This window comes from Lepus europaeus, chromosome 9, assembly GCF_033115175.1.
Source record: "Lepus europaeus isolate LE1 chromosome 9, mLepTim1.pri, whole genome shotgun sequence".
In the NCBI taxonomy this organism is placed as follows: domain Eukaryota; kingdom Metazoa; phylum Chordata; class Mammalia; order Lagomorpha; family Leporidae; genus Lepus; species Lepus europaeus.
The window spans coordinates 32,179,308-32,205,883 of record NC_084835.1 but is presented as its reverse complement, the minus strand read 5'-3'; the positions used below and the strand labels follow the sequence as shown (position 1 = coordinate 32,205,883).

Here is a 26,576-nt window from a genome sequence, read left to right as displayed (position 1 = left end):
CAGCAGAGAGCTGGACTAGAAGAGGGGCAACTGGGATAGAATTCGGTGCCCCAACCAGAACTAGAACCCAGTGTGCCGGCGCCACAGGCGGAGGATTAGCCTATTGAGCCACGGCGCCGGCCCATGTGCCAGTATTTTTATCTAGTTAGTTATTTTAATTTTTGTACTTTCCCATGCAATGTTTGTAGCACAGAGGAGGAACAGTACATTCAGACTTTGTTCAAATTTTGGCTACCCATCCTGAGCCATGACTGTTTACAAAGCTAGACAGGGCTTTGCCTGCAGCCAGAGCCCACAGGGAAGGTTCAAGGGTAGCATGGCACCCAGTGTTTAATTGTTCTTTTTAAAGATTTATCTGAAAGGCAGAGAGAGAAATAGATAGAGAGAGGTCTTCTATCTGCTGGTTCTCTCCCCAAATGCCCTGTGGGCAGTTGGGACTGGAACCAGATCTCTGCTATGGGATGTGGGTGTCACAAGTGGTGGCTTAATTCATCACGCCACAACACAGGCCCCAGCGTCCGGTATTTATGAGAGGGCTGCTTTCCTCCACTGAGCAGCTCTCAGCTGACACAGACCCCAGGGCAGCTCCTCCTGCACGCAGGCTCAGAGCTGACCTTCCAAACAGCCAGGCCAGAAGCGTCTCTGTTCAGATACCAGACTCAGGACAGGATGGGTATCCCAGTGCACCGGGTGTCACTGGGCGACGCCTGGAGCAGCCAAATGCACCCCGACATGGAGAGCGAGAGGTGTGTGCAGTCCTTCAGCGTGGAACGGCTCACCAACATCCTTGACGGAGGTGCCCAGCACACCGCGCTCCGGAGGAAAGTTGGTAAGAGGTGGCTGGGGAACGGAGCTTCCGAGAAGACGAGTCCTGTGCAAGCAGCCCCACCCTCAATTCACAAGCTTGGCTCTCGGGGTCCCACGGTCAGAGATCCATTCCTTTGGATTGTGAAGCCACTTTTAGCAATGCCAATATTCCCTCCCCCATCTGAGGGACAGGAGAGCCCTGGGCCACAATCTGGATGCTGCGCCTCAGTTGTCTCACCTCTGAGGCCAATCATACCCGATTTCCTGTCCTTGTCTGAGAGGCAAATGGGAGGGAAGATCTGGAGGTGCCAGAAACTGCACCCAGGTCTCTGAGCCCCTTTGTTCTCCCTGCCCTGCAGAGAGCATCATCCACGGCGAGCTCCAGTTTAGCAGGAAGGACAACTACTTCATGAGCCAGAATGAGCTCTACGAAGCTGCCACGCGGAACAGATACCACCTGCAGAAGATAGCACAGCGCCTAGGCTGGTCGGAAGAGGGTCGGGAATTAGAATACGCTTACAGGTGCTCACTCCTGGGGCAGCCCTGCCAAAGACCACCTCGAAACTCCCCTGCCCCATGAGCCATTGGGACCATTTCCCCAACAAAGGCAGCCAGGATGCCAAAATCCCCTTCCCTCACCCAACCTGGCCACCCCGAACCCTCAACCAGAGCATCTCTCTTCCACAGAGTTCTTTCTTTAGACCTGAACCTAAATTTACAAATCGTCTTCCTGAAAGCCCTCAGGAGCCTGGGCTCAGAGGAGCAGATTGCCAAATGGGAGCCACTTGGCAAAACGTACCAGATCATTTCAACATATGCCCAGACAGAACTGGGGCACGGTGAGCCAGGGTTGCTTCATGTGGTACCCAGGCTGTGCACTGCACAACTCTGGGGGCGGGGAGGGGGAGGACCCATTCAAAGAAATGTAGATTTGTATGTTTAATATGAAAACGTTCCAGCAGAGGGCAGCCAAGGGTCTTATGAAAGGCATGCCCTTTTTTAATTTGTACAAGCATACTATGTGACGTTACTTCCAAGTGTCTGTGGAAAAATGGAATTAATAGTTTATTTTGGTGCAAAAAAATAACTGTAGTCCATGCATAACTATTTCATAACATGTGTCTCATGAATTTCTGAAAGATTTCTTGTATGCAAGGATTTCAAAATATTTTTGTACCAAGATAGACATCTTTTTGTTCCATTTTCCATGAATTTTCTGAATTACCCACATATGACTTAACATTAGGGCAGTTACTCCTTCGGGAAACTTCAGCATCCCCTCATCATGGACTGGCAAAGGAACTGTGTGTCCCCACCAAGGCCACAAATGAGAGAAATGCCTGCAAGCGCAGCTGGGAGTTGAGCCTAGTCCATACCATATTCAGGGTTCCAAGCTCACCTGGAAGAACCCTGCCTGGGTCAGTTGTCTAACTCCTTTCCTTGATCCCAAGGGACGTACCTTCAAGGCCTGGAGACCGAAGCCACCTACGATGCGGCCACCCAGGAGTTTGTGATTCATAGCCCGACAGTCACTGCCACCAAATGGTGGCCTGGGGACTGTGAGTATCCTTTCATCCCCCTTCCCTGTCTCTCCCCAAGGCGAGCAAAGTTGGAGGGCATGGTAGCATTGGCTTGGACATCCAAGAGACCTCGGGTTGATCTCCTGTTCTGGGCTGGGGATGCTGGGCAAGTCAATTCACCTGCCTGAGTCTCCGGTTCTTGCTCTGTAAAATGGGGTGGGGTGGGGTGGGGTGGGGAGAGATGTGAAGAATTTCAGTAGTGAGTGACTGGGTGATGCCCAGGGAGACCTTACAGTAGATGAGGAAACCCAGCCAACCTTGGAGGTTGTGGCCAGGCCAGGCATGTGCACACACACACAGACACGTCATAGGTACACATCACATTCATATACACACACTTGGCCTAGTCCCAGGACGACCCCAGTTCCTCCAACCTCCTGAGTCAAGGGTGAGACCTGCCACCAGCCACGGTGAGAGAGCAAAGCACCCATCCCTGAACAGGGCTCAGACACAGGAAGGCTCTGCCACCACCATCTCCACTCAGACCGCCCACACTGTGTCTCCCTCTGTGGCCACCAGGTGGCAGCCACACCAAATATCCAACAGCCTCAGTGACGTGCCAAGTTCTAAGAAAGGGGTCGCACCAAGGTCTGCCGCCTTGGACTTAAGAATTCATCCCTAGAACACATCTGCGGCACTTGAGGGCCCAGTCAGATATCGCCTAGTATAGAAAAAATAAATAAAACCATGTAAGGCATCCCAGCACAAGCAGAAGAGCGACAGAGAGGTGAGGGAGACAGGTGAGAAGAGACAGGGAGAAACGAACAGGAGACATGGGGGAGGGGACAAGGAAAATGAATTGTCACTGTCAAACAGCAGAGGGAAAAACAGCCTTTTTTAAAACCTGTACTTGCTTATTTATTTCTTTATTTGAAATGCAGAGGGACACCAAGAAAGAGACAGAGAGAGCTCTATCGTGTGCTGGCTCACTCCCCAAATGCCCACAATAGTCAGGGCTGGGCCAGGCCAAAACCAGGAGCCAGGAGCTCCACCTGACTTTCCCCTGTAGGAGGCAGGAACCCAACCATGTTTGCTATCACCTGCTGGCTCCCAGGGTGCACGTTAGTAGGAAACTAGAGAAAGGAGCCAGAGAGGGATTAGAATCCAGGCACTTGGAAACAACATGAGCATCATAATTGGTGTCTCAGTGCTATAACAACTCCCACTCCAAAATCAGCCATTAAGATCAGCCACGTGGCCAGCATTGTGGCCCAGTGGGTTACATCACCACCTATGACACTGGCATCCCACATCAGAGTGCTGGTTCAAGTTGTGGCTGCCCTGCATTGGGTCCAACTCCCTGCTAATACACCCAGGAAGGCAGCAGAAGATGGCCAAAGTGCTTGAGCCCCTACCCCCAACATGCGAGACCCAAATGAAATTCCTGGCTCTTGGCTTCAGCCTGGGTCCAATTCTATAGTGCAGCCATTTGAGGAGAGAACCAGCAGATGGAAGATCTCTCTCTGTCTCTCAAACTCTCCATCTCTGTTGCTCTAACTTTCAAATAAATAAATCTTTAAAAGGAATAAAAGGCCAGTACTGTGGTGTAGTGGGTTAAGCTGTAGCCTGCCATGCAGGCATGCCATATGTACACTGGTTCAATTTCCAGCTGCTCTGCTTCCAATCCAGCGCCCTGCTAATGTGCCTGGGAAAGGAGCAGAGAATGGCCCACGTGGGAGGCCCAGAGGGAGCTCCTGGCTCCTGGCTTCAGTCTGGCCCAGCTCTGGCCTTTGTTGCCATTTGGGGAGTGAACCAGTGGATGGAAGATCTCTAACTCTGACTTTCACATTTAAAAAAAGAAAAAGAAAACCAGGCAGACCACAGTTCAAATTCTGCCTCTGCCCTCCTCTGAGCCAGTGACCTGCAGCCTGTGGCCCACTCTCTGAGCCTGTCCCCTTATCTGGAAATGGAACTCATCACATCTGCCCAGTGAGAACCAGAAAGCAGCAGCACAGGGTGCGGCACCACTTGGATTTTGACCAATAGTAATTTGTGTTCCTGGCCAGCGCTGTGGCTCACTAGGCTAATCCTCCACCTGCGGTGCCAGCACCCCAGGTTCTAGTCCCGGTCAGGGCGCCGGATTCTGTCCTGGTTGCTCCTCTTCCACTCCAGCTCTCTGCTGTGGCCCGGGAAGGCAATGAAGTATGGCCCAAGTGCTTGGGCCCTGCACCCGCACAGGAGACCAGGAGGAGGCACCTGGCTCCTGGCTTTGGATCGCTCAGCGGCTGTAGCGGCCATTTGGGGGGTGAACCAATGGAAGGAAGATCTTTCTCTCTGTCTCTCTCTCACTGTCTAACTCTGCCTGTCCAAAAAAAAAAAAAAATTGTTCCCTATTATGAGGCTGATGACACAGTGACTGATTCAGTAATACTTTAAGGTGGAACCAAAAGATTTTTTTTACAAGCTTGCTCATTTCATAGTGCCTTTGGTAAGTCAATGCTAAGTCTGTTTGGCTATTTGGGCACAATTCCCCCTGTCATCAGTGACCTCATCCCCAGGAGGCTGGGTTGGGGGCAGTGACATACAGGCCTTGCTCTGATGGGCCTCTCATCTCTGTGTTCTCAGTGGGGCGCTCGGCCACCCACGCCCTGATCCTGGCCCAGCTCATCTGCTCGGGAGCCCGGCGGGGCATGCATGCCTTTATCGTGCCTGTCCGGAGCCTCCAGGACCACACTCCACTGCCAGGTGAGCCCATGTTGCCCCTGAAGAAACCCACCGGGCAGAGATCCCAACAGGCCTCCCTCAGGCCAGGTAGAATCTAACTGGACAGACTTGGTGCTAACTGGCTGGGTGAGCTTGAGCCAAAGTCAGCATCCGCCTGACCTCAGCTTGCTCACCTGTGAAGCAAGTGTGTCAAGCCCAGTACCACAGGCTGCTGTGGGCTGAAATGTGCATGTGGTACCTCACTGGTGGGCATTCTCATCTCGTCTCCTTCTAGGAATCACCATTGGGGATATTGGGCCCAAGATGGGCCTTCAACACATTGACAATGGCTTCCTGAAAATGGACCATGTGCGGGTCCCCAGGGAGAACATGCTGAGTCGTTTTGCACAGGTGAGGAGCCTGGGGAGGCTGCTGCTGGCTCTGGGCCAGGAGCTGCTGGCTCCTGCGAAGAGCTGAGCTGGGCCAAACACAAGGATCAAACAGCTTAGGGGCAATGTGTTATTAGGCAAATCACTTTGCCACTCTGAGCCTTGGGCTTCTCCATGTAAATGCTCATCAAATGTAGAGGCTGTGTTCCTGTGGGATTAGGGCAAGGCCACTCCAGGGGAGGTATGGGGCTGAAGGTGGTGGGTATAATACTCATCCACCGTGAGGCCTGGCCACAAACTCCTGGACAGACACCAGCCAGCCAGAGTGCTGGCAGAACACCTGGAGGTCCCAATTTTACAGGTGCTAGTCTTTTAGTTGTGGGTCATGGGGAAGTCTCAGTGTCCCAGGGAAGATGCTGGGAACCACATGTGGTGAAGTGGCAATAAATGCCTAAGGTTCTGGTATTTCAACGATCACGGCTGAACCTCTGCATGCCAGCTGTGTGCTACTGTCTGCTCCGGAGGAGCATCATGGGCCTTGTGGGGTGTAGAGACAGTTTAGAGAGGGTGGGGCAGCCTGTGGCTGGTTCCAACCCAACACCTATTGTTGTTCAACACAGGTCTTGCCAGACGGCACCTACATCAAACTTGGGACAGCACAGAGCAATTATCTTGGCATGCTGGTGACACGGGTGCACCTGCTGTTGGGCACGATCCTACCCCCACTGCAGAAGGCTTGCGTCATTGCCACGCGCTACTCGGTCATCCGCCGCCAGTGCCGGCTCCAGCCCAGGCAAGGGGCACTTGGGGCCGATCCCGGCAGACATGGATACCTCTTGCTCCCTGACCCGATCCACCCCTCCACCACAGCTGGGACCAGGGTCCATCCAGCTCTGTCAGTGGGTCTCCTTGGTTCCCTTTAACCCTGGCTGAGCTACTGCCCCAACCTGAGGGAGGCTGCATAATTTTACTTGTGGCTGAGCAACGGGCTGCCTCCTGATAGTTTGCATCCCAGTCCTTCTGGCTGGCCCTGGACAAATCCTCTGCGCTCACAGGGCCCCAGTTCCCTCACGTATGAGGAGTGACAGCAATGGGATTGGAACTTGGGAACACCCAACGTTGGCGATTGGTGGGGTTTCACGCCCTGGATCCAAGATCCAGGATCCATGCAAGAGGGGCTGAGGACTGGAAGTCAGGTACACAGAGGCACCACGCTTAGCCCAGCTTCTTCATCTACAAAACGAGAGTGACCAGAGCAGACTTCCAGGGCAGTGCTGAGGACAAAATGCCAGGCTCTTAGGCCAGTGTCCTCCATCACCTTGACTTCAAGTTTCAGGGGTAAGGGGGTCTTCTCTGGAGGACAGGGTGCCAGAAAGATGTTGTGCACACAGTCCGTTCACCTAGGTTGTGGCAGTGTCCCAAGGGTGGTTATAAGCAGAGTTGTTGCTGTAGAGAGGAGACCTCGAGTTCCTTTTAGCTATCGGTGGCTTCTCACCATCATTGCACAGCCACCCAGAGCCCGACACTGGACGCAGTCTCAGGCAACAAAGACATAGCAATGGATAAGGCAGAAACAGCCACTTCCTTGGGGTCCACTGCCCTCAAGTTTACATCCTAGGAGTGGTTGTTTAGGCTTCATGTGTCTTCCAGAACTCAGCAAGTGCACAGGGGCAGTGACACGTGACAGATCAAATCACCCCTTCTCCCCAGCTCCATGGGACCAGACTCCGATCCTTAGGATAATACGGTACTCATGCTGTGACTCTCCACAAAGGACAGCACCCGTAAGCAAACATGTTGGTATTACTGCAGTGAAATACACGAATATTCATGTTAGTTGAGGTTTTTTTTATTTGTATTTATTTGAGACACAGAGAGACAGAAAGACAGACAGAGCTCCCATTCACTGGCTCTCTCCCCAAATGCCTGCAACGATCAAGACTTGGCCAGGCCAAAGCAAGGAGCAAGGAACTCAATTCACATCTCCCATGTGGGCACCCGGAAGCCAGTTACTTAAGCCATCACCACTGCCTCCCATGGTCTGCATTAGCAGGAAGCTGGAGCTGGGAGTTCAACCCAGGTACTCCAATCAGGGATACAGACATCTTAACCACCAAGCTAAATGCCTACTCTTAGATGAGACTTTGATAGCCTCATGTCAGTTTTGCAGTGAGTTATAAAGAACTATAAATGTTTAAAAGTTAATGTCATTGACACACGGAGAGGTGGATGTGGCACGGAGCGGTCTTCTAAATCCTGATTCTTTGCTCCTCAGTGATCCAGAGGTCAAAATCCTAGAGCACCAGACACAGCAGCAGAAGCTCTTTCCTCAACTGGCCATGTGTTACGCCTTCCACTTCCTGGCGACCGGCCTCTTGGAATTCTTCCAACAGGCATATAAGGACATTCTGGAGCGAGATTTCACACTCCTGCCTGAGGTACTCCTGCCCGAGGTCTGCTGGTGGGCAGGTTTGGGGAGGGTGGCTAAGACTGCTCTAGCCACTGGGAAGCAGCCACAGCCCTGCTCCCATGGGCCCTTCTCATCTCCGTCCCCGCCCTCGCCCCCCCAGGCTTCCAATGTCCCAGGGCATCTGGGGAAACTGTGTACCCTGATGTGTGTTTAAGGTTTAAGGTCCATGCGCAGTTGGCCACCACATAGCTCCAAAAATTTTAGTGAAAATACTTACACAACATGTGAGGAACACAGGTCAACAATCCCTGATGTGCATCTGAAACCCAAAGAGCTTAGAATACCAAGTCTCTTGGAACTCATTTGGTGACTCAGTTTGACTTCAACTAACTTGATTCCACTGAGCATGAATGCATTTTGCATGTTGCATTTTCAACCACGAAGGCTGCCCCAAACACTGTGCATTTGTTATATATAATAAGCCTTAACTGTTCTGCTTTGCTTTTCTTAAATAAAAAAAAAAAAAATTATTCTGGTTCCAGATCACACTCGGGCCAAGGGTCTCAGATAAAGCACTGCAGAGCTAATGTGTACTGAGAGTGTGTCTGTCACACACAGTGCTTTGTACGCATTGCTTCATGAACCCTTCCGACTGCGTAGCAGGCTCCCTTACAGCCCCGTGTGACACACGAGGAAGCTGAAGCACAGGAAGGTGAAGGGAGACCACCTGCAAGTCCGAAGATGAGGAGGGGCATTCAAGAACCAAAGGCTCACACAGGCCTGCTGCCTGCAGCCCCTCCGTCTTGGTGTGTCCAGGACTTGGTGACAAAATGCCTTCACTGGCATGGTTCATCAACAACAGGAAGTTACCTCACAGTGATGGAGGGTGGGACATCTAAGACCAAGGGGCTGGCGGGTGTGGCGTCTAGCGAGGGCCTGCTTCCTGGTTCACGGACAGCTGTGTGCTAGGTCCTCATCTCAGGGAAGGGACATGGGGTCTCTTGGGCCTTTCTAAAGGGCACTGATGCCAGTCATAAGGGCGCCATCCTCGTGACCTAACCACCTCCTAGAGACCCTCCCTCCTAACGCCATCCCTCGGGGGTGAGGACTCCAACACGGAAATCTGGGGCGGACCTGTTCAGGCCGCAGCACTCCCCCACACCACACCGTGGGTTGCCAGTGGATCCTCTCAGGCCCCTTTTCTTAATCCTCTGCTTGCCAGCGAAACCCCTGGCTCCTTCAGGACGCTGGGCCCGAGGCAGGCAGCTCCCTCTTGCCGAGACTCTGGAGACACGGGGCCCGGTGAGCTTGTCCCCTGTCCCGTTTGCCTCCGCAGTGACGCTCCCAGCCACGTGCCTTTGGATGAGTTCCAGCTTTCACATCCATAGCTGTGAGCTCACAGGTGTGCGCAGCATGCAGTAAACAGTAAGCGCTGAGCACCGCTGCTCCTGGAGGTTCCCGCCCCGCCTGACCCCCTTCCTCTCTCCACAGCTCCACGCGCTAAGCACAGGGGCGAAGGCCATGATGTCGGACTTCTGCACCCAGGGAGCCGAGCAGTGCCGCAGGGCCTGCGGTGGGCACGGCTACTCCAAGCTCAGTGGCCTGCCATCACTGGTCACCAATGTGACGGCCTCCTGTACCTACGAGGGTGAGAACACGGTGCTCTACTTGCAGGTAGCCAGGTAAGGTCTGGACTGGGCTGGGTCATCACTGCCAAGCCCTGTGGACCACCAAGCTGCTTGGATAGAGGCTTCTGTCTGATGCCCACGAAGGCAGAAAGCTTTGGGAAGTGCTGCCTGAGAGTTGTCCAGATCCTACCAAGGTCACCAACCCACATGCTTCTACCAGATCCATGGCCACTCCCAGCCAGGCCTGCACTCCCCTTACCAAGACAACGGCGTCAATCTCCTCACGGGTCACCTGCCCCACGTCTCCACAGGGAGCGAAGGAACCTTTCCAAAGACTAAAGGCTGCATCTTTCTCTTGCTTCTCTGTCTTCCCACAACTCAGAGAAAAATACCCTCTCTACTGAGGTCTACAAGAAACTTATAGCTTGGGCCTTGTCTCCCTATCAATCCTGCTCCTGCTCACTCCTGCCAGCCATACATTTCCTTTCTCACCACAGGGCCTTTGCGCCTGCTGCCCTCCCACCCATCACTGCCTGTTTCCTTCAGAGCAACAATCACCATTTGTAATTGCCTTCTCTTTTTTGTTTACCTTCTTAGTCCTGCTTCCCACCTAGATGAGATGCTCCTTGAGGGCAGCGACTACACCTGCCTTTCCTGTTGCCTGATCCCCCAGTCTCAGCCTGCACACAACAGGTTCCCACCTGAGAGGCAGGAATGGGCAAGTCAGCCTCCTCCAAACAGGCGGCTGCTTCTCACCCCTCCCGTGTCTTGGGGCCCTGAAGCTGCTAAAGCCCCTCAGGCTCACCTGTCTCAGGTGACTCCACATCTGGAGGATAACACGCAATGAGGTTGTAAAGACACATGATGTTCACTGCTTACCTGATTATCAAAGGAACACAATCGCATGTGCTAGGCACTCTGTGCCCAGGCCCTTGCCAAGCACTTTCCAAATATTCTCTCCCTCAGTTCTCCACCATCACCACCCCCCACTCACACTTCAGGTGAATGGAGACACTGAGACTGAGGCAGGTGCAGCTACTTCTAGAGCATCACACAGGTCTTGTGGAGCTGCCTGAGAACCCGGGGCTCTGCACACAGAACCCAGAGCCACCAGACTGTACTGGGGAAGCAGCCGACGGCCCTGCAAGCCTCACCCTCGTGTTGACATTCTCGCATCTCTCCTTTGTTCAGCTAAGAAAATTTAATTTCCGCATAGTCACCACACAAGTCAATACAAATCTCCAAATTGGAGAAGAAATCCTGACAGAGGATTCTGTTTGCTCAGACCTCACAGGGTGTATGTTCAGGAGCTGAGAGCATCGGCCACAGCACGAGGGCCCGGGGGTTCTGCAGGGAGGGGCAGATGTCAGGAGGAATGGGGTCTCCCCGGCGACCACCAGAGGGAGTCTCTGGGAGTGAGGGGTGCTGGGCAGTCCCCCAGAACCCGCCCTCTTACCTGCTCCCACCTCACCCCACCCTCAGGTTTCTGGTGAAGAGCTGCCTGCAGGCTCAGGGGTTTCCAGGCTCCACATCACAGCGCTCCCTCCCTCGATCTGTGTCATATCTCGCTCTGCCTGATCTGGCCAGGTGCCCAGCACAGACAGCAGTCGACTTCTTCTGCCCAGAGCTCTACACAGCGGCCTGGGCACATGTGGCAGCCAGGTAAGCTAGCATGGAGCAGAGAAGTCAGCTGTCCCTCCTGGGGGCAGGCCCTGCCCATGCTAGGCCACCTTTGGGATTGGTTGGGGGACATCTGTGGAGACCCTTCCAAGAACCACCCCAGCCACTCTGCCCGTCCTCCTGGCTCCTGCCGCCAGGGGTGGAGGAAAGGTGAAGAGACCTCCATCACTTCTCCATCTGGACAAGCACTCTCTAGACTGAGGAGAACTGTGTAAATCCTTAGATTCTATCATGATTCGCAGTGTAACGAACATAAATGCACAAACGTATCAGGAGAAGTCCCAGCCAAACACAGACCACATCCTGCAAAAGATGGGGAGACTCAACTATCTAATAAGGAATCCTTCTGAACCCTGTCCCAAATTCAAACACCAAAAACCACCTAGGAAAAAAATGGTTTCTGTGCATAAGGAGGGGTCCAGCACTCCAGCCTGCGGCCTGGATGGCTGCTGTGACTTCAGGATCACAAACAATTTAGGACACCCAGTTATTCATGACAGGCACTGTTCTAGGTGCCAGGACTCTGTAACAAACCAGTCTGCTAAGAGCCTCGGGCCTCGCAGAGCTATCCACTAGCCCAGCAGAGCAGGAACATGGGAAATAAGGCTGCTGGGCTAATAAAAACGCCATTCTCTTCATTTGGAACTCAGTGTCACATCTGCTTTTCTATTCCTAGAAAAAGCAACGTAAATATTGCTTAATAAACACTGCTTTACACACAAATTCAAGGGTCATGGGTGGACAGGCAGGGAACAACAACAAAAGGTGATTAACGGTTAATAAAATGGCAAGTGAGTAACCTAATGACTTGGAGGACAAGGGTCGGTTTTCTGTTTTTAGACCCCTTAGGTGGAACATGCAGCAGGCAGGGTCGCCAGCCATTAAAGAAAAACCATTCTGCTGACTAGGACCATGTGAAGTCAGCCCAGAGAGAGGCCCAAAAGCACTGGCCTCAGGATGGAGTGGGAGTTAAAAAGAAGGGCAGTTCCTGTGGCTGCCACTGTGCCACAGGATGATTAAGCACAAATCCAAGCCCTGGCTCGCTCCTTATTAGCTACGTGACCCTGGACGAGCCAGACAACCCCTCTGGGGCTCAGTTTTCACCACTGTAGATAAGGAATGCATGGCCTGAGAAGGGCTACATTACGCTCTATGACAACTAAGCCGCCAACACTCAGGGACTACCATTGCTACCTCTGTGGAAGCCCAGGCTTTGCTATTGGGTCGGGAAGCTGACCTAGTCTTTCTATGGCTTTCAGGCTCACAAAGGACTCGGTGCATCGTTTACAGGCCCTGAGGCAATCTGGGGCCGGTGAGCATGAGGCCTGGAACCAGACAACGATCATACACCTCCAGGCTGCTAAGGTGAGCTGAAGCTTAGAGGGCCACCCCGCTGGGACAACCCCAACTTTGCCATTGTTCCCCAGCTCTGCACGGTGGCTGCCCTCATTCCACTTCCAAGGCTTTAGTCCAGGGCATTTTAATTAAAGGACTTAACTCCAAAGCAATCTTGCTGGCAGCTCTTAGGGGAAAAGGTAATGAGGCACTGTTACTGGATTTGCTTCAGGTTGTTCAAATATTTCCTCCCAGATAGAAAAGCAGGTCAAGTCTCCCCTTGGCCCCACAGGCAATCCTTGGAAGTCTGATTCAATTTCCACTACATTTTGTGTTTGTCCATAATTCATAGTCAGTCGGCAAATACTTAAGCACCCACTGTGCAGCAGGCACTGGGCAAGACATTCAACAGCAAAGCTGCTGTGTCCAGGTATAATCAAGAAAGCACCATGACAGGAAAACACAGGTGCCTATGTGTCTTTGCGCAGCTGGAGGAGTCAGAAGCACTTCCCAGAAGAAATGGCACAATAGCCCAGTCTCCAGAGATGAACTGCAATTAGCCAGCCAAAGGCTGAGGTGGTAGCTTTGGAGAGGAAGGTTTCCAACCAAAGGGACAGCTGATTCCAAGTGAGGCAAGAACAGGCTGATACTAGGGAGGAAATGTCAAGTCCCTTCCCACTCTGGGCTTTAACCTCCCTGTCTATAAAACAAACAGATGTGGAAGAGCCCTTGGAGCTCTGACCCTGTAACTTCAGACCCTGCCCAGGAGAGATGCCAGTGTGCAGGACCACTGGATCAACTGCAGCACTTGGCAGGACCCAGCCTCAGTCTTCAGCAGCTCTGGCATCACAGGGCAATCACAGCTACCACTTAACTGGCCATATGACCTTGGGCAAGGAAATTCATCTCTCACATGGGTGGCAAAATGGAGTTGCCAGCACCCATGCAAGGCCTCCCTGGTAAAGGTAGATTCTTCCCAAATGAGAACTGCGATCAGGTAGCTGTTCTACCGAAGACTGACAGCCATGCCCTGACCCCATGGAATAAAATCCCTGCTGTGTCAATCCCAGCCCTTCACCAACCTGGGCACAGAAGCAGGTGTTCCCTAACTACACAGTTCTCATCACTTCACTGTACACCCATACTCCAGCCTCATGAGGTCACCTGCAGCCTACTATAAGTACAGCCCTTTGCCCCTAAGTTCCTGTGCCTGGAATGACCTTTCCCATCCCTTGTGTCCCTGGGTGAATTCCTTTAACACCCAAGACACTGTAATGTGGCTACTAAAAGCCACTTCCAGCAGCACGAGCATCACAGAGATGGCTAAACATGCACAAACTCGGGCCCCACTCTGGAATCTGCACTTGACAAGATCTGCAAGTGGTCTGTATGCACTGGCTTATACTCTCCTGTCCTCTCTCCCTCAAGGAGTTCACAGCTAATGATAATTCTGTGCACTTGCCCAGGGAGAAGGAGTGTACTCAGAACCATTAACAACCTTTGGACAGTGGCATCGACCACTCAGAAAGGGCTTTCGGCTTAGGGGAAGCAGGGTCCTGAAAGCCTCCTGCTGGGACGGGCATTCATTCTTTAGTTGCCAGACTGTGGAGAGAAGGAGAGGGGACCCAGGGAAGGAGCCTGTCTGACAGGGGGAGCTCTCACCAGTGGTCACTTCCCAACCTGTAGCAGAATGTTAACTGACAAGGCTGGACAGCTTAAATAACAGCACTTCCTATCTCAAGGCATTCCACTCTAGCTGGGGTGAATTTCTCCACCCAGTAAGTGTGCACATATATACATACACACCCCACTGTGAACACAACAGACGATGTGTAGTTACTCTCTTGACAGAGTGTTGTGTCCTCCACTTTCCCTAGGCCAGCCTCCAGCGCTCCTGTATTGTTCTCTTCACTTTGAAACCTACCTGAATCTGCCCTGGGCAAAATGGAAAACCAAAGGCCAAGTTTCAAAGCTTGCCAGCCCCCAGTAAGCACACACATACACACACACACATGCACAGCCATACACACCATCACAATGGCTCTGCCAGCCCCAGTGTGAGCTAGGACAGGAGCTGGCTGCTGTCAGTTCGCTGGGAAACATGGCTGCAGCAAGTCTATTCCCAGCAGTCAGGCCAAGCTTGCAGGATGGCTTCTGGAGCCAGAAACCAGAACTCTGCGGCTAACGCATCTGTGCACCTTCGCAGGCACACTGCTACTACATCTCTGTGAAGAGTTTCAAGGAGGCTCTGGAGAAGCTGGAGAACGAGCCAGCCATTCAGCAGGTGCTCAAACGCCTCTGTGACCTCCACGCCCTGCAAGGTATCCTGACTAACTCAGGTGACTTTCTCCATGACGGCTTCCTGTCTGGGGCCCAAGTAGACATGGCCAGAACAGCCTACATGGACCTGCTCCCCCTGATCCGGTGAGTTGCTTGGTCTTCAAACCATGGTAGCCTCCAGAGACCCTTGTCACAAGTCATTTCAGTCTCTAAAACCTTGCTAACACAGGGTCTGGCAGAAGCAACAACCTGAAAAGATTTATACCCTAATTATCATGCCAACATAAAGTATTACAGATTTAACAAAAGAAGAAAATGGGAAAAAATTATGGATAGAAATGCTTGAGAATAAATTCGCCTCCTCAGCTGAGCTCTTCAACACTGTCAAGGCAACAGGAACATGCTCACGTTCTAAGGCATAGGACCACAACGCCACCTGCTGTATAGGAACAAGGTGTGTTAATCACATTAGTCTTAATCACAGCCAACATGCAAGGAGCACTTAGGTGGCAGCCAGGCACTGTGCCAGGAGCTTGACAAACATCTTCTCATGTAATCCAGAAAGCCCTTTGAAATGGGTACTATTAAGCTCCATTTTTACTGGGAAGGAAATTGAAGCTTATGGGAGTTCACTTGGCTCAGCATCACAAAATTAGCCAAAAGAGGAGCCCCATGTGACCCCCGAGTCTGTGCTCTTAACCTGTACATTAAAGTTCACATTGAACTACTATTTATTTCAAACACATTCCTGTCTTTATTGAATGTGTACTTAAACAAATTTTTGCCAAGTTTATGGAACTTATCTTATCCCTCCCTCAGCTTCATGATGATATTTTTTAACGCAGTAATTCATATACTGATTTGCACAATTATGCAAATCATGTTTAAATGAAACACTACTGATGGACAATTTAGGGTCATGAAATACAAATGCAATGCTTTCATCTTGTTATCATAAACACATCTAAATCATTACTTGAAAAACAAATCAAAGCCCTACCTGACCAGACCACTGGAGAGACAAGAATTAAAGCGAAACAAATGATTTACCATTGTCCATTATATGAAAAATGGGCTGACATGAGAACACAATGCTTCTGAGACCTCACTGGGCAGAAAGTGGGCTGCCTGCTACATGTGGGGCGATGTGACTTTTCCTCTAAGACCTCCCAACGTTCTGTCAATAATGCTAAGAGAATAAAAAGAAAAAAGATTGGAAATGTTTAAAAAATAAGATTTTCCTGATAGGTTAAGAACAACTAGACCAAATTCCTCTTTTTTGTTAGAAATTCACTATGTTATGTGCCATTTATGACTGCATATAACCTCTTACCAGACAGCTGGTGGCCAGTACATGTTCTCTTCAATTAAATCACCAAAAAATTGTCCAATGTACATTTGATACAATTATTCCCCAGGTAGTAAACTTTCCCTAATATAGAGAACCCATTCTGACTTCCAGTGATGGAAATCATTAAAGGCACAATTAAGTACCACATAGTTCAACCTCACTTGTGTCTAACTTTCTGAAAGGCTCAGCATTTGAAAGCACATGAACAAAATAATGTTCCAGCTCCACTTGCAGTGATGATAAAAATACAAAAGATCACCTTACCACCCCAAAGCATGGGTTTTTCTCTGCAAACAGCACCAGAGTGCCTGCCACAGCTCCAGAGACTTAGAATGCAAGACAAGACAGACAGCACTGACGCAAGCTGCCAGCTTCCACACACATCACGGCCACAAATTGATTTACTTACATTAGGGTTCCTAAGTAACCTCACCATCTCAAGGTAATTAAGTGTGCAACAGATTCCATGCTTTTAACGATTCTGTGTCACAGTTCCCTGCCTTGATGAGTCATGACTGCCCTCAGATTTCTGAGATGACACATGAAGGACAGCTCATTATTCCGTGACACCAAAACCAGCTCCCTATGCAATGCTCATTAACAGATCCAAATGGCCTTAAATGGTCCTGAGATCAGCTGGGGGATCGGTAATGATTCAACCTATACATTCACTTTTCTTCCTTCCTGAAACCCTACCAAAACATCAGCAGACAGATTCCAATTTTTGAAAAGGCAAAGACCAACAAAGAGACACAGAACAGGAGAGGGAACATGAAAGTGGGAGGGTAGGTGGCCACATGGTGTCCCAGCAGACAAGTGACAGCAGAGACCCCTAGGGAAATAGCCACACTGTGTAGCCCTCCAGAAGGGGGCGCCAGTGAGACTGACAGGATGGCTGTGAAAGTCTACTTCCACTTTGTCTGGGGCAGCACTAAAGCTTTCCTTGGCCCTGTCCTGGCAGAAGGATGAACAGGCCTAACTGAAGATGGGGTCGCCCTACAGACAATACCTCCCTTCCTCAGCCCTCTTTTCCCACCAATTCCTAGAAAACTGGCAGCCAGGCTAGATCTGCAGGAAAATAAGATCACTCCTCTCTGGAGCACATGACCAGCCCCGGGAGAAGGACTTAGAGACACTGGTGCCAGAATCCCTTGGCGGCTCACCCAGCTGACTCCACAGTGAGCACACTCCCACCTTCTGGTCAGCCATGCATGGACACTCAAGGATCTCCAGACACCTGGGCTGGACACTTAAGCAACCAAAGCAAAGCAACTTAAAGACACAAGAAAATCTGCAGGGAGAAGAAAACTTTAGGAAAAAAAAAAAAGTAGTATTGGCCGGCGCCATGGCTTAACAGGCTAATCCTCTGCCTTGCGGCGCCGGCACACCAGGTTCTAGTCCCGGTTGGGGCACCAATCCTGTCCCGATTGCCCCTCTTCCAGGCCAGCTCTCTGCTGTGGCCAGGGAGTGCAGTGGAGGATGACCCAAGTTCTTGGGCCCTGCACCCCATGGGAGACCAGGATAAGCACCTGGCTCCTGCCATCAGAACAGCGTGGTGCGCCGGCCGCAGCGCGCCTACCGTGGCGGCCATTGGAGGGTGAACCAACGGCAAAAAGGAAGACCTTTCTTTCTCTCTGTCTCCCTCTACTGTCCACTCTGCCTGTCCAAAAAAAAAAAAAAAAAGTAGTATCTTCAAAGATGTAGGATAGAGTTGCATAAATCTCACAGAAAGGCCGGCGCCGCGGCTCACTAGGCTAATCCTCCGCCTTGCGGCGCCGGCACACCGGGTTCTAGTCCCGGTCGGGGCACCGATCCTGTCCCGGTTGCCCCTCTTCCAGGCCAGCTCTCTGCTGTGGCCAGGGAGTGCAGTGGAGGATGGCCCAAGTGCTTGGGCCCTGCACCCCATGGGAGACCAGGATAAGCACCTGGCCCCTGCCATCGGATCAGCGCGGTGCGCCGGCCGCAGCGCGCTACCGCGGCGGCCATTGGAGGGTGAACCAACGGCAAAAGGAAGACCTTTCTCTCTGTCTCTCTCTCACTGTCCACTCTGCCTGTCAAAAATAAAAAAATTAAAAAAAAAAAAAATCTCACAGAAAGAAAGCAGAAAGACCAAAAGCAATAAATAAATAAAAGTAAAAGGACCAATTCTAGCTGTTTATCATCTAAAAGACAAGTCTAGAAGACAGAGAAAATACAAGGAGAAAATCATTAATAAAATAATTCAGAAAAATATCCCTCAAATGAATGACTTTCAGATCAATAAGGGCCACAAATACCTAGACAGCAGACACACACACATACATGAGCACATAAAATCAGATACGCATACACTATATAAAATGGGAATATTCCCAAGGGTTACGAAGAAAAGAGCAGCAGAGGAAAGGGCAAGGACTGCTGGGGAAGATTTGGATGTGGGTGGGCGATTGTGTAGTTTTAAACAAGTCAAACAATTCCTGAAAATGACATTAGAGGAAAGGCCTGGAGGGAAGGGGACTGTGGCCATGGGTAAAAGAGCATTCCAGAAAGGCCTTAAGTATTAGTGTTGCAGGTCAGAGTGTGCTTAGCACATCCATCCAGGAACTGAGGGATGGCCACAGAGGTGGGAAAAGAGTGACTAAGGAGGACGCTGAGAGCAAGGGCAGAGGGTTAAGGCCAAATAGGGAGGGGCAAGAGAGGGGAAGGCCGATCAGTGCAAGACTTTGGCTCTTCCTGTGTGGGAAAGGGAGGTTTCTGAGTAGACTAGACACAGTGTGAAGTCATCAGGTGTCTGCCTTTAAAGGATCACTCCAGTTACCCTGTCAAGAATTAAAGAGTGCAAAACAGCAGGGAGAATGTGGAAAGATGCTAGCCATCTTAGAATGAGCCAGAGAAACAGCAATGGAGGTGGCAAGAAGCAGTCAAGGTTCAGATCCAAGTATTGTAAAAGTAGAACAGGATTTGCCTACAGATTAGATATGGGGCAAGAGGAAGAGAGGAATGAAGGTGTTCAGCCAGAGAGAATTTCAAAAGGGGAAGACCACCAAAGGGCCAGGCTGGTCAGAATGGCCGGAGTCCAGAAGATATGCTATGCTGGAAGTCTGTTAGAAGTCTAATACACAAGTTGGCAAGCAGGTTGAGTGACCCTGCAGGAACAAATTTTGAAGTCACTGGCTTAAAATCCACCATACAGATGATATCACGAGGAGTGACTGCATGAAAAGGTCTTGGGACTCTCCACAGATAATAAGGAGGTGACAGTGACAACAGCTATTTCAGCAGAGTGCTGGGAGTGAAAACTTGAACGTGTTCAGTCAGGAGGAAATGGCAGAAGTGGGAAGAGCAAGCATGAACAAGCAAAATACCTTCAAGTTTTGTCATTAAAGGAAGCTACGATCTGGAACAGATGACAGACAGGGAAATGGAGCCAGAAGCCTGATTTTAAGCTGGAAGAGGGAACACGGGTTAGTCCAGAACTTAAGATGCCCTCCTCCCACGTTAGAGAACCTGGGTTCAATTCCCAGCACTGGCTCCCGACTCCAGCTTTCTGATAACGCAGACCGGGAGGAGGCAGTAATGGCTCAAGTAATTTGGTTTCTGCAACCCATATGGGAGATGTGGACTGAGTTCTTAGCTCCTGGTTTTGGACTCAGCCATTGCAGGAATATGGGGAGTGAACCAGCAGTCAGAAGCTGTTTGTCTGCCTTTCAAATATATAATTAAAAAAAATGGAAGAAATGAGGGCATGGGGTCTTTTTCCTGTGGTTATTTTTCATTTACTTGAAAAGCAGAGCAACAGAGTGACACAGCGAAAGCATGAGAGACAAAGAGACCATCCACCCACTGGTTCAATCCCCAGATGCCTGCAAAAAATCAGGGCTGCCAAGCTGCAGCTTGGAGCCCATGTGTGTGAGTCATCATCTGCTGCCTCCCAGGACGCATTAGCAGGAAGTTGGATATGAAGCAGAGGAGCTAAGACTGAAACTGGCACTTGGACATGGGATGTGCTCATCCAGAACTGTGGTTTAATCCACTGTACCACCTTGCCCATCCCAACAGCATGTTTCCATACTGATGGAAATGAGCCAGCAGAGGGGCCTTGGGATGTTGTAGGGGAAGGGAGAATTACTGGAACATTATTCTCCAATAGGCAAGCATAGAAGGCAAAGCAGACAAAGAGAGACTGACTAGACTGAACTGGAAACCTAGACAGCTAACCTGTACTAAGAAGGCAGAAGGCATTGTATGTACACAAGAGTGAGGACTTGGAAAAATCCTTGTACTGCCTCCATTTTGTCAGTGCAATAGGACGTAAAGTCATCCAGGTTAAGAAACAGGGGAGAAAGGTGGTGTAGATTTGAGAACACAAGAGAAGGTATGAAACAGTCACCTGAGAAAACTAGAGCAATGCAGTGTGACTGCTGAGCACCAAGCAGAGCCTGCCTGAACCCTCAGCAACCCCATCAGGACTGCTTTTTCCAACTTAAACAGCTATAAACTTAGTGGCACAAAATCAGGGGAATAACAAAGAATGGGTTTTGCAAAACTAGTATGACAAAGCAAGAAACCCCGTTCAATACATTCATGAGAGTGTGTATAACATAGGTCATGGAGTTGCAGCAGGATACAGAGGGACGTGAGGCCACAGGGAGAATGAGACAGTGAACAGGTAGGAGGACTCAAGATGGCAATGAAGAGTCATCAGAAAAGGGGCAAACTGGGTAGAGCGCCCCAGTCACCTCGGACACCGTGATGACACATGGTCACCATGGCTGAGTGCTGATTACTGATCTGGTCAAAATGGTAACTACACTGAAAGGCCGGAAGGAGGCATGGAGGCAGGGAGAGGTAGGCTAAAAACAAATCCTTCTCCCTTGCAATGGCCATCCAACAGATATCTAATACTAAACCATCAAGAAGTAGCTACACAAAGAAGATATCCAGAGATATTCAGGTAAATACCAGAATATCAGCTCAAAGACTGGAATGATGGCTTCTAGGGAGAGGGAAATGGAGAGGGGAGACATGGATACGTTGATTTTTAAGTAACAGGCCTTAAGGAACTCTCTTTTACTGTGCATTTTTAACAGATTATAAAATAAAACCTAAAAAAAATTCATAAAGAAAGAAGTAATGATGCAACCCAAATTAGGTGTTAGCCACCATCCCAAACCAACAAGATCCAAAAGAGCACTCTGAAATACTTACAAACCCATGTTTCCTCTCTCAGGAAGGATGCCATCCTGTTAACCGATGCTTTTGACTTCACCGACCAGTGTTTAAATTCAGCACTTGGTTGTTACGATGGAAATGTCTACGAACGTCTGTTCGAGTGGGCACAGCGGTCACCAGCCAATACCCAGGTACTTGAATAGAACGCGTTACATAACAGAGCAGAGCACACAGTGAATACACCTCCATGTTTTCCCATTTTAATTGATTTCCATTAGGTCGGAAATCACTCAGCATGTCTAAGATATTTTTGGGGAATTCGTAAACCAGGAGTGGGTGTGGCTGGCAGGAATTCTAAGTCGGGACTAATGAGCAAAGTGCACCGCTCAGAACTTGGTAGAGGGAATTAGGAGGAAGGTCTGAGCTCTAAATCGTGGCTTGACAGACCCAAGAGCACATACACATAATGGCAAACTGCCTTTGAATTAACAAAAAGAATAAAGAACAAAACAAAACACTGCAATGATTTCACCATCTTACTCTGAGCCCTTCAGCTCTCAGTGTTGTGCAGATAAAAGTTGGTATTCAGAAGTGACGGGAAGCTGGGGTGGGGGCATCTCTCTCCCACTTGCCTGTTGGAGATGCTTCCCTCCTCCTCTTCCCTCTGAGAGCACAATCCTGGGGGCACAGAAGGCTGTGGCATCGCCACCAGTAGCTCAGGAGGCCACACAAGTGACAGTGACAAGGGTGATGGCAGAAAGACACACAGAGAACTCTCAGGAATCTACCACATTACCAGCAAGAAGAGAGTGAGGACTCAAAATGCTGACAGGTGAGGGCCAGGGTGTCAGCCTCTACTAAGTCTCACTGGAAAATTTTAAGAACATCAGTGGCAACATTAACTGGAGTGAAGAAATAAACCCTGCGAGGGAATTAATATTTAATACCAGATTTGGCATAGATGATCAAAACAGAATCTCTGGGCATACAACAGATGATTTTTTTTTTTTAAGTTTTCTAATGCAAATACGTGATTCACATGGTGAAACTTTGTTTCTTACCTCTGTGATCCAATTTCAGAAAAGGTGTCTCAACAACTCATCAATTGGCAACTCTCAGGCTTGTGTTCACACTCAGCATGGTGTGAGACTGGCCCGTAACCATTCACATGCTGTCATACTTCCTAGCTTAATTTAATGTAATTATCAGAAGTTAATAGCACCACCAGTTACTCCAAGATGGTTATAAGCTGGAAGGCCAATGCATTCTGGCCATTCCCTGTCCTCAAGAAGGTGTCCTTTTAACTCAGTGAGCAAACAGGAACGACTTTGCTGAAGAAGGCAGACACTGACACTTAACCTACTTCTAGTGTGTTATTCTTTTCTGATTAGATCCCTGTTCTCTAGGTTTAAATCCCGGCATCCAAACACAACAGTCCTCCCCCTTCAGACCAGCTTACACGGTCTAACGATAAACGCCTGTCCCTGAGTGCTCTACACAGACACCTGGCCTGCTTTAACACCTGCCAGGAAATGCTGACACATACGGCTCAAACCTGGCGTAGCGCCGCTCTGGCAGCATCCCCGTTCTCCAGACTCAGCTTCCCTAAAGACTGAAGGGGACTTTATTTTTACTTTTTAAAGAATTTTTATTGTAAAAAGCTTTACTCTGGATATTACGTGAGAGCAGGCTTATTTAAACAAGGGGCACAGCTGGCACCTAGCGTTAAAAGAGACTTTGTAAAATGCTGAAGCACTTCAGCCCATTCATTTTTGTCCATCTCTTTCCATCTGACTATAACAAGGATGGAGTCTTCACATTCTTACCTCCAGGATCTATAATGGAGTAGACACACAGCATTTATGGAATAAACAAACAGTTTTATGACCTACAAGGTACGACAAAGGGACCTGCTGTATTTGCAGTGCCACAGACTCTCATCATCCTAGCTTATACCTCCTTGCTAAAAAGGTGACAGGTGCAGCAATGTGGCTCTTTCATGCACAGCAATTCAGAGATACGAATTTACAAATGACCTTGGAGAACTGTTTCCAGTTATTCAAAATGACACTCAGTTGACTGCTAATACACAGCCACAGGACTGTACAACACTTTCCCGGCTCCTTCAGAGACCACCAAAATAGCACTTCTAAAGTATAATATTCTAATATGCTGTAGATCATTGTGAAGCTACAAAGAGACATTTTTCCTCATTTGCACAGTAGAAAAATGCACAAGACAGGTATTTCAAAAAATTAAGACAGCAGCTATGCTGAAACGTGCCCTGTGGACACAAAAGTACAAATGGGAATACATTTCACAGACATTTTTCTACCGAAAGAAAAGTGCTATGCTAAATTAAATGTCTCAGACTCCTAGGAGAGTCTTTTGCCTCGGACAGGTTTTGTCAAGTTTTATCCCCAGACAGGGTGCTGTGCTCTCTCTTGGTTACCTCTAGCCTTAGTGTCCGTGGCTTTTTTCCTGATATGGATGCTATTTCAAGCCAGTTTCTCCAAAATAAACTGCAAAGACTGTGCCTCCTCCCCAAGCAAGCAAGCAAAGAACTAATTGGGATAATTCCAAAACAACAACACTAGGTCCCCTCCTCTATCCCTGCCCAATTATTCTATTATAAAAATTTAGTCAAATAGTGATTAGATGAGTTAACAAGGTCTACTGATTCATTCATTCCTTCCATCAACAAGTATTTATTAAGCACAAGTTTAGGTGCCAGAAGTTATCCAAGGCACCGAGGACATGGTCCAGGATAGATGTTGCAGACTCTGTTCGAGGAGCACTTTCAGTGTGCACAGGCAAACAAAAAGAAAAACAAAGGAAGTTAGAAAAGATGATGCTAGAGCTATGAAGGAAACAATTTAGACAGTGCAGTAGAGAATACTGTGCATACCCTATTCTGACGGGCAATATGGTTTACCTGATTCCACTTTCTGGTTCCTTGCGTTGTGGCTTATGTTCAGTTTCAAAAAGCTTCAAAGAGTCAAGCCTTTTATTTATATTAAATTCTAAAAGCAGATGATAAGCTGAGTTTTTTTTTAATTGGCCACCTACAACCACAATTTAAAATCTGCATGAGAAAACGAAGGGGAAAATGTTTCTCCATATGTCCACACAAAATCAATTTTAAAAATAGTTTTAAAAATTAAGGATATTATGTAATATTGTTTTTGACGCTAAAGACTTAATTTGAAAGTAAAAGCCATTAATTCTGACAGAAATATTCTGTCTTAATAATGCATTTCTTTCTACAAACAGGAGAACCCTGCGTATAAGAAATATATACAGCCGCTATTACAAAGTTGGAAATCCAACCTATGAAATGACCAATACTATTCAGAAAGCAAGCAGCACCACTCTGTGATCACGGTACTATGGCACATATAGAAAATGCAAATCTTAAATGATAAATGTACTCTCTTATTCATTATTTTTTAGATGCAGCCTGAAGTAGTATCATGAAACAGTATCTGATTTATCTCAATACAATCCATAACAGAATAAAATGAAGTAAATGATCATTGAAGCTGGTCAATGCATAGGTGTGTGGGTGTTCATGACATTGTCCTCTACCTTTGCTTATGTTTGAAATCTCCCACAATAAAAAAAAAAAAAAAAAAACACACACACACAACCACCCATTTATAGCATCTATTTGTTTAAATTCCAAGATTTTGCTTTTAGATCTACCAAAAGCCAGAGGCTCAGTAGTTACAACTTGTATCTTTAGTACATACTTGTCCTCATGTCAGAAAGCACACACAAAGTAGCAGGGGAAGCTGTTGCTCGAAACTGCCTACATCCCGTAGGATCCTAGGATCAAGTCCTGCTTCCACTTTGGATCCAGCTTCTTGCTAATGCACGTGGGAAGCAGCAGATGATGGCCCAGATGCTTGGGTTCCTGCCACCCACATGGAAGACCCAGATGGGCTCCTGGCTTCCACTGACCCAGTCATGGCTGTTGTGGGCATTTGAGGAGTGAACCACTGGATGGAAGATCTCTGTCTCTTCCTCTCTTTCAAATAAATAAATAAATCTGTTTTTTAAAAAAGAATTTCTTTAAAAAAAGATACAATCCTCTAAAAATGCCTATATGTAGTATAATCTAAATAAAATACAGATCTCTAAGAATGCAAGTATCATAAAAATGAACTCTTCCACAGTGAAAATGATTTAAAATTTCATAAAAACAGACTTAAGGACCCAATTATAATCAAGCTGCATTTTTCACATTATTTTAAATTTACCCAGCTAGAAAAAACACTCAAAATTGAATGTCGGTAGATAAACAGCAAAAACATCTTAGCTGGCTACTTTCCCTAATATATAAATAAGCATTCCATTGTTAATAATTCATCTGAGAAGATTTACCAAAAGTGATTTATCTCTAGTAACCTGGGTGAGAAAGAGACTTCAAAAGTTTTTACTTTAAGCACTTAGAACAACTAGTATTATTCTTATTTCCACACTTTGGTTTTACCTATTTTTTTTCCCCAAAGATTTATTTATTAACATGAAAGGCAGAGTTAAAGAGAGGCAGAGGCAGAGAGAGAGAGAGAGATCATCCATCTGCTGGCTTACCCCCAAAATGACCAGAACAGCTGAAGCTGGCCGATCCAAAGCCAGGAACTGAGCTTCTTCTGGGTCTCCGACATGGGTACAGAGGCCCAAGTCTGTTCCTCTGCTTTCCCAGGCACATTAGCAGGGAGCTGGATGGGAAGTGAAGCAGTGGGGACTCGAACCAGAGCCCATGGGATGCCGGCACTGCGGGCGGAGGCTTTCCCCGCCGTACCACAGTGCCAGCCCCCATTTAACCTACTTTACGTTGACCTTACTGGCTAAACAACATATAACTGGTTGAGCTTTTTTTTGTTTTGTTTTTAGGTAAACATCCATCCATTTGAAAGAGGAGCAATGTTCCAAAATGATAACCTTATACTAGTACACTGATTTACTGAAACCACAGAAATCTGTCAATAACATTAAGGGATCTTAGTTTGCAGATGGAGACAACTGAGTAATTACAGCTTCCTGGCTGTTGGTTATTCGTCCAATCTTAAATGTCCAGACGGACCTCCCTTTCAGGGAGGAGCAAAGAAGGAGTAACATAGGCCCAGGCACACACCTCGGGTCCTCCCCCACCTCCCTGCTCTTCCCTTAAAAAGCAGGCAAGCAGTTCTCTGCCATCCTTTTTATAAAATATTCTGGCAAACTAGAAAGCCTCACTGTAATTAACATAATTCTCCCTGTGAGTAACTTTCAAGAAATAGAATCGAATCAACAATGCAAAATACAACTACGGTGAAA

The 26,576-nt window shown here is 48.6% G+C and overlaps 1 protein-coding gene across 1 annotated transcript; it reads left to right on the top strand.

Annotated features, from left to right (window-relative positions):
* The first annotated feature begins 531 nt into the window (after positions 1-531).
* ACOX2 (acyl-CoA oxidase 2) lies at positions 532-24,790 on the top strand. Its single transcript, XM_062201179.1, has 14 exons — positions 532-829; positions 1,167-1,329; positions 1,495-1,646; positions 2,259-2,366; positions 4,953-5,072; positions 5,326-5,441; positions 6,040-6,212; positions 7,695-7,857; positions 9,321-9,511; positions 10,940-11,119; positions 12,397-12,502; positions 14,679-14,896; positions 21,313-21,445; positions 24,528-24,790. The coding sequence occupies exons 1-14, from the start codon at positions 670-672 to the stop codon at positions 24,588-24,590; spliced, it is 2,046 nt and encodes a 681-aa protein (XP_062057163.1). The 5' UTR covers positions 532-669; the 3' UTR covers positions 24,591-24,790.
* Positions 24,791-26,576: the final 1,786 nt, after the last annotated feature.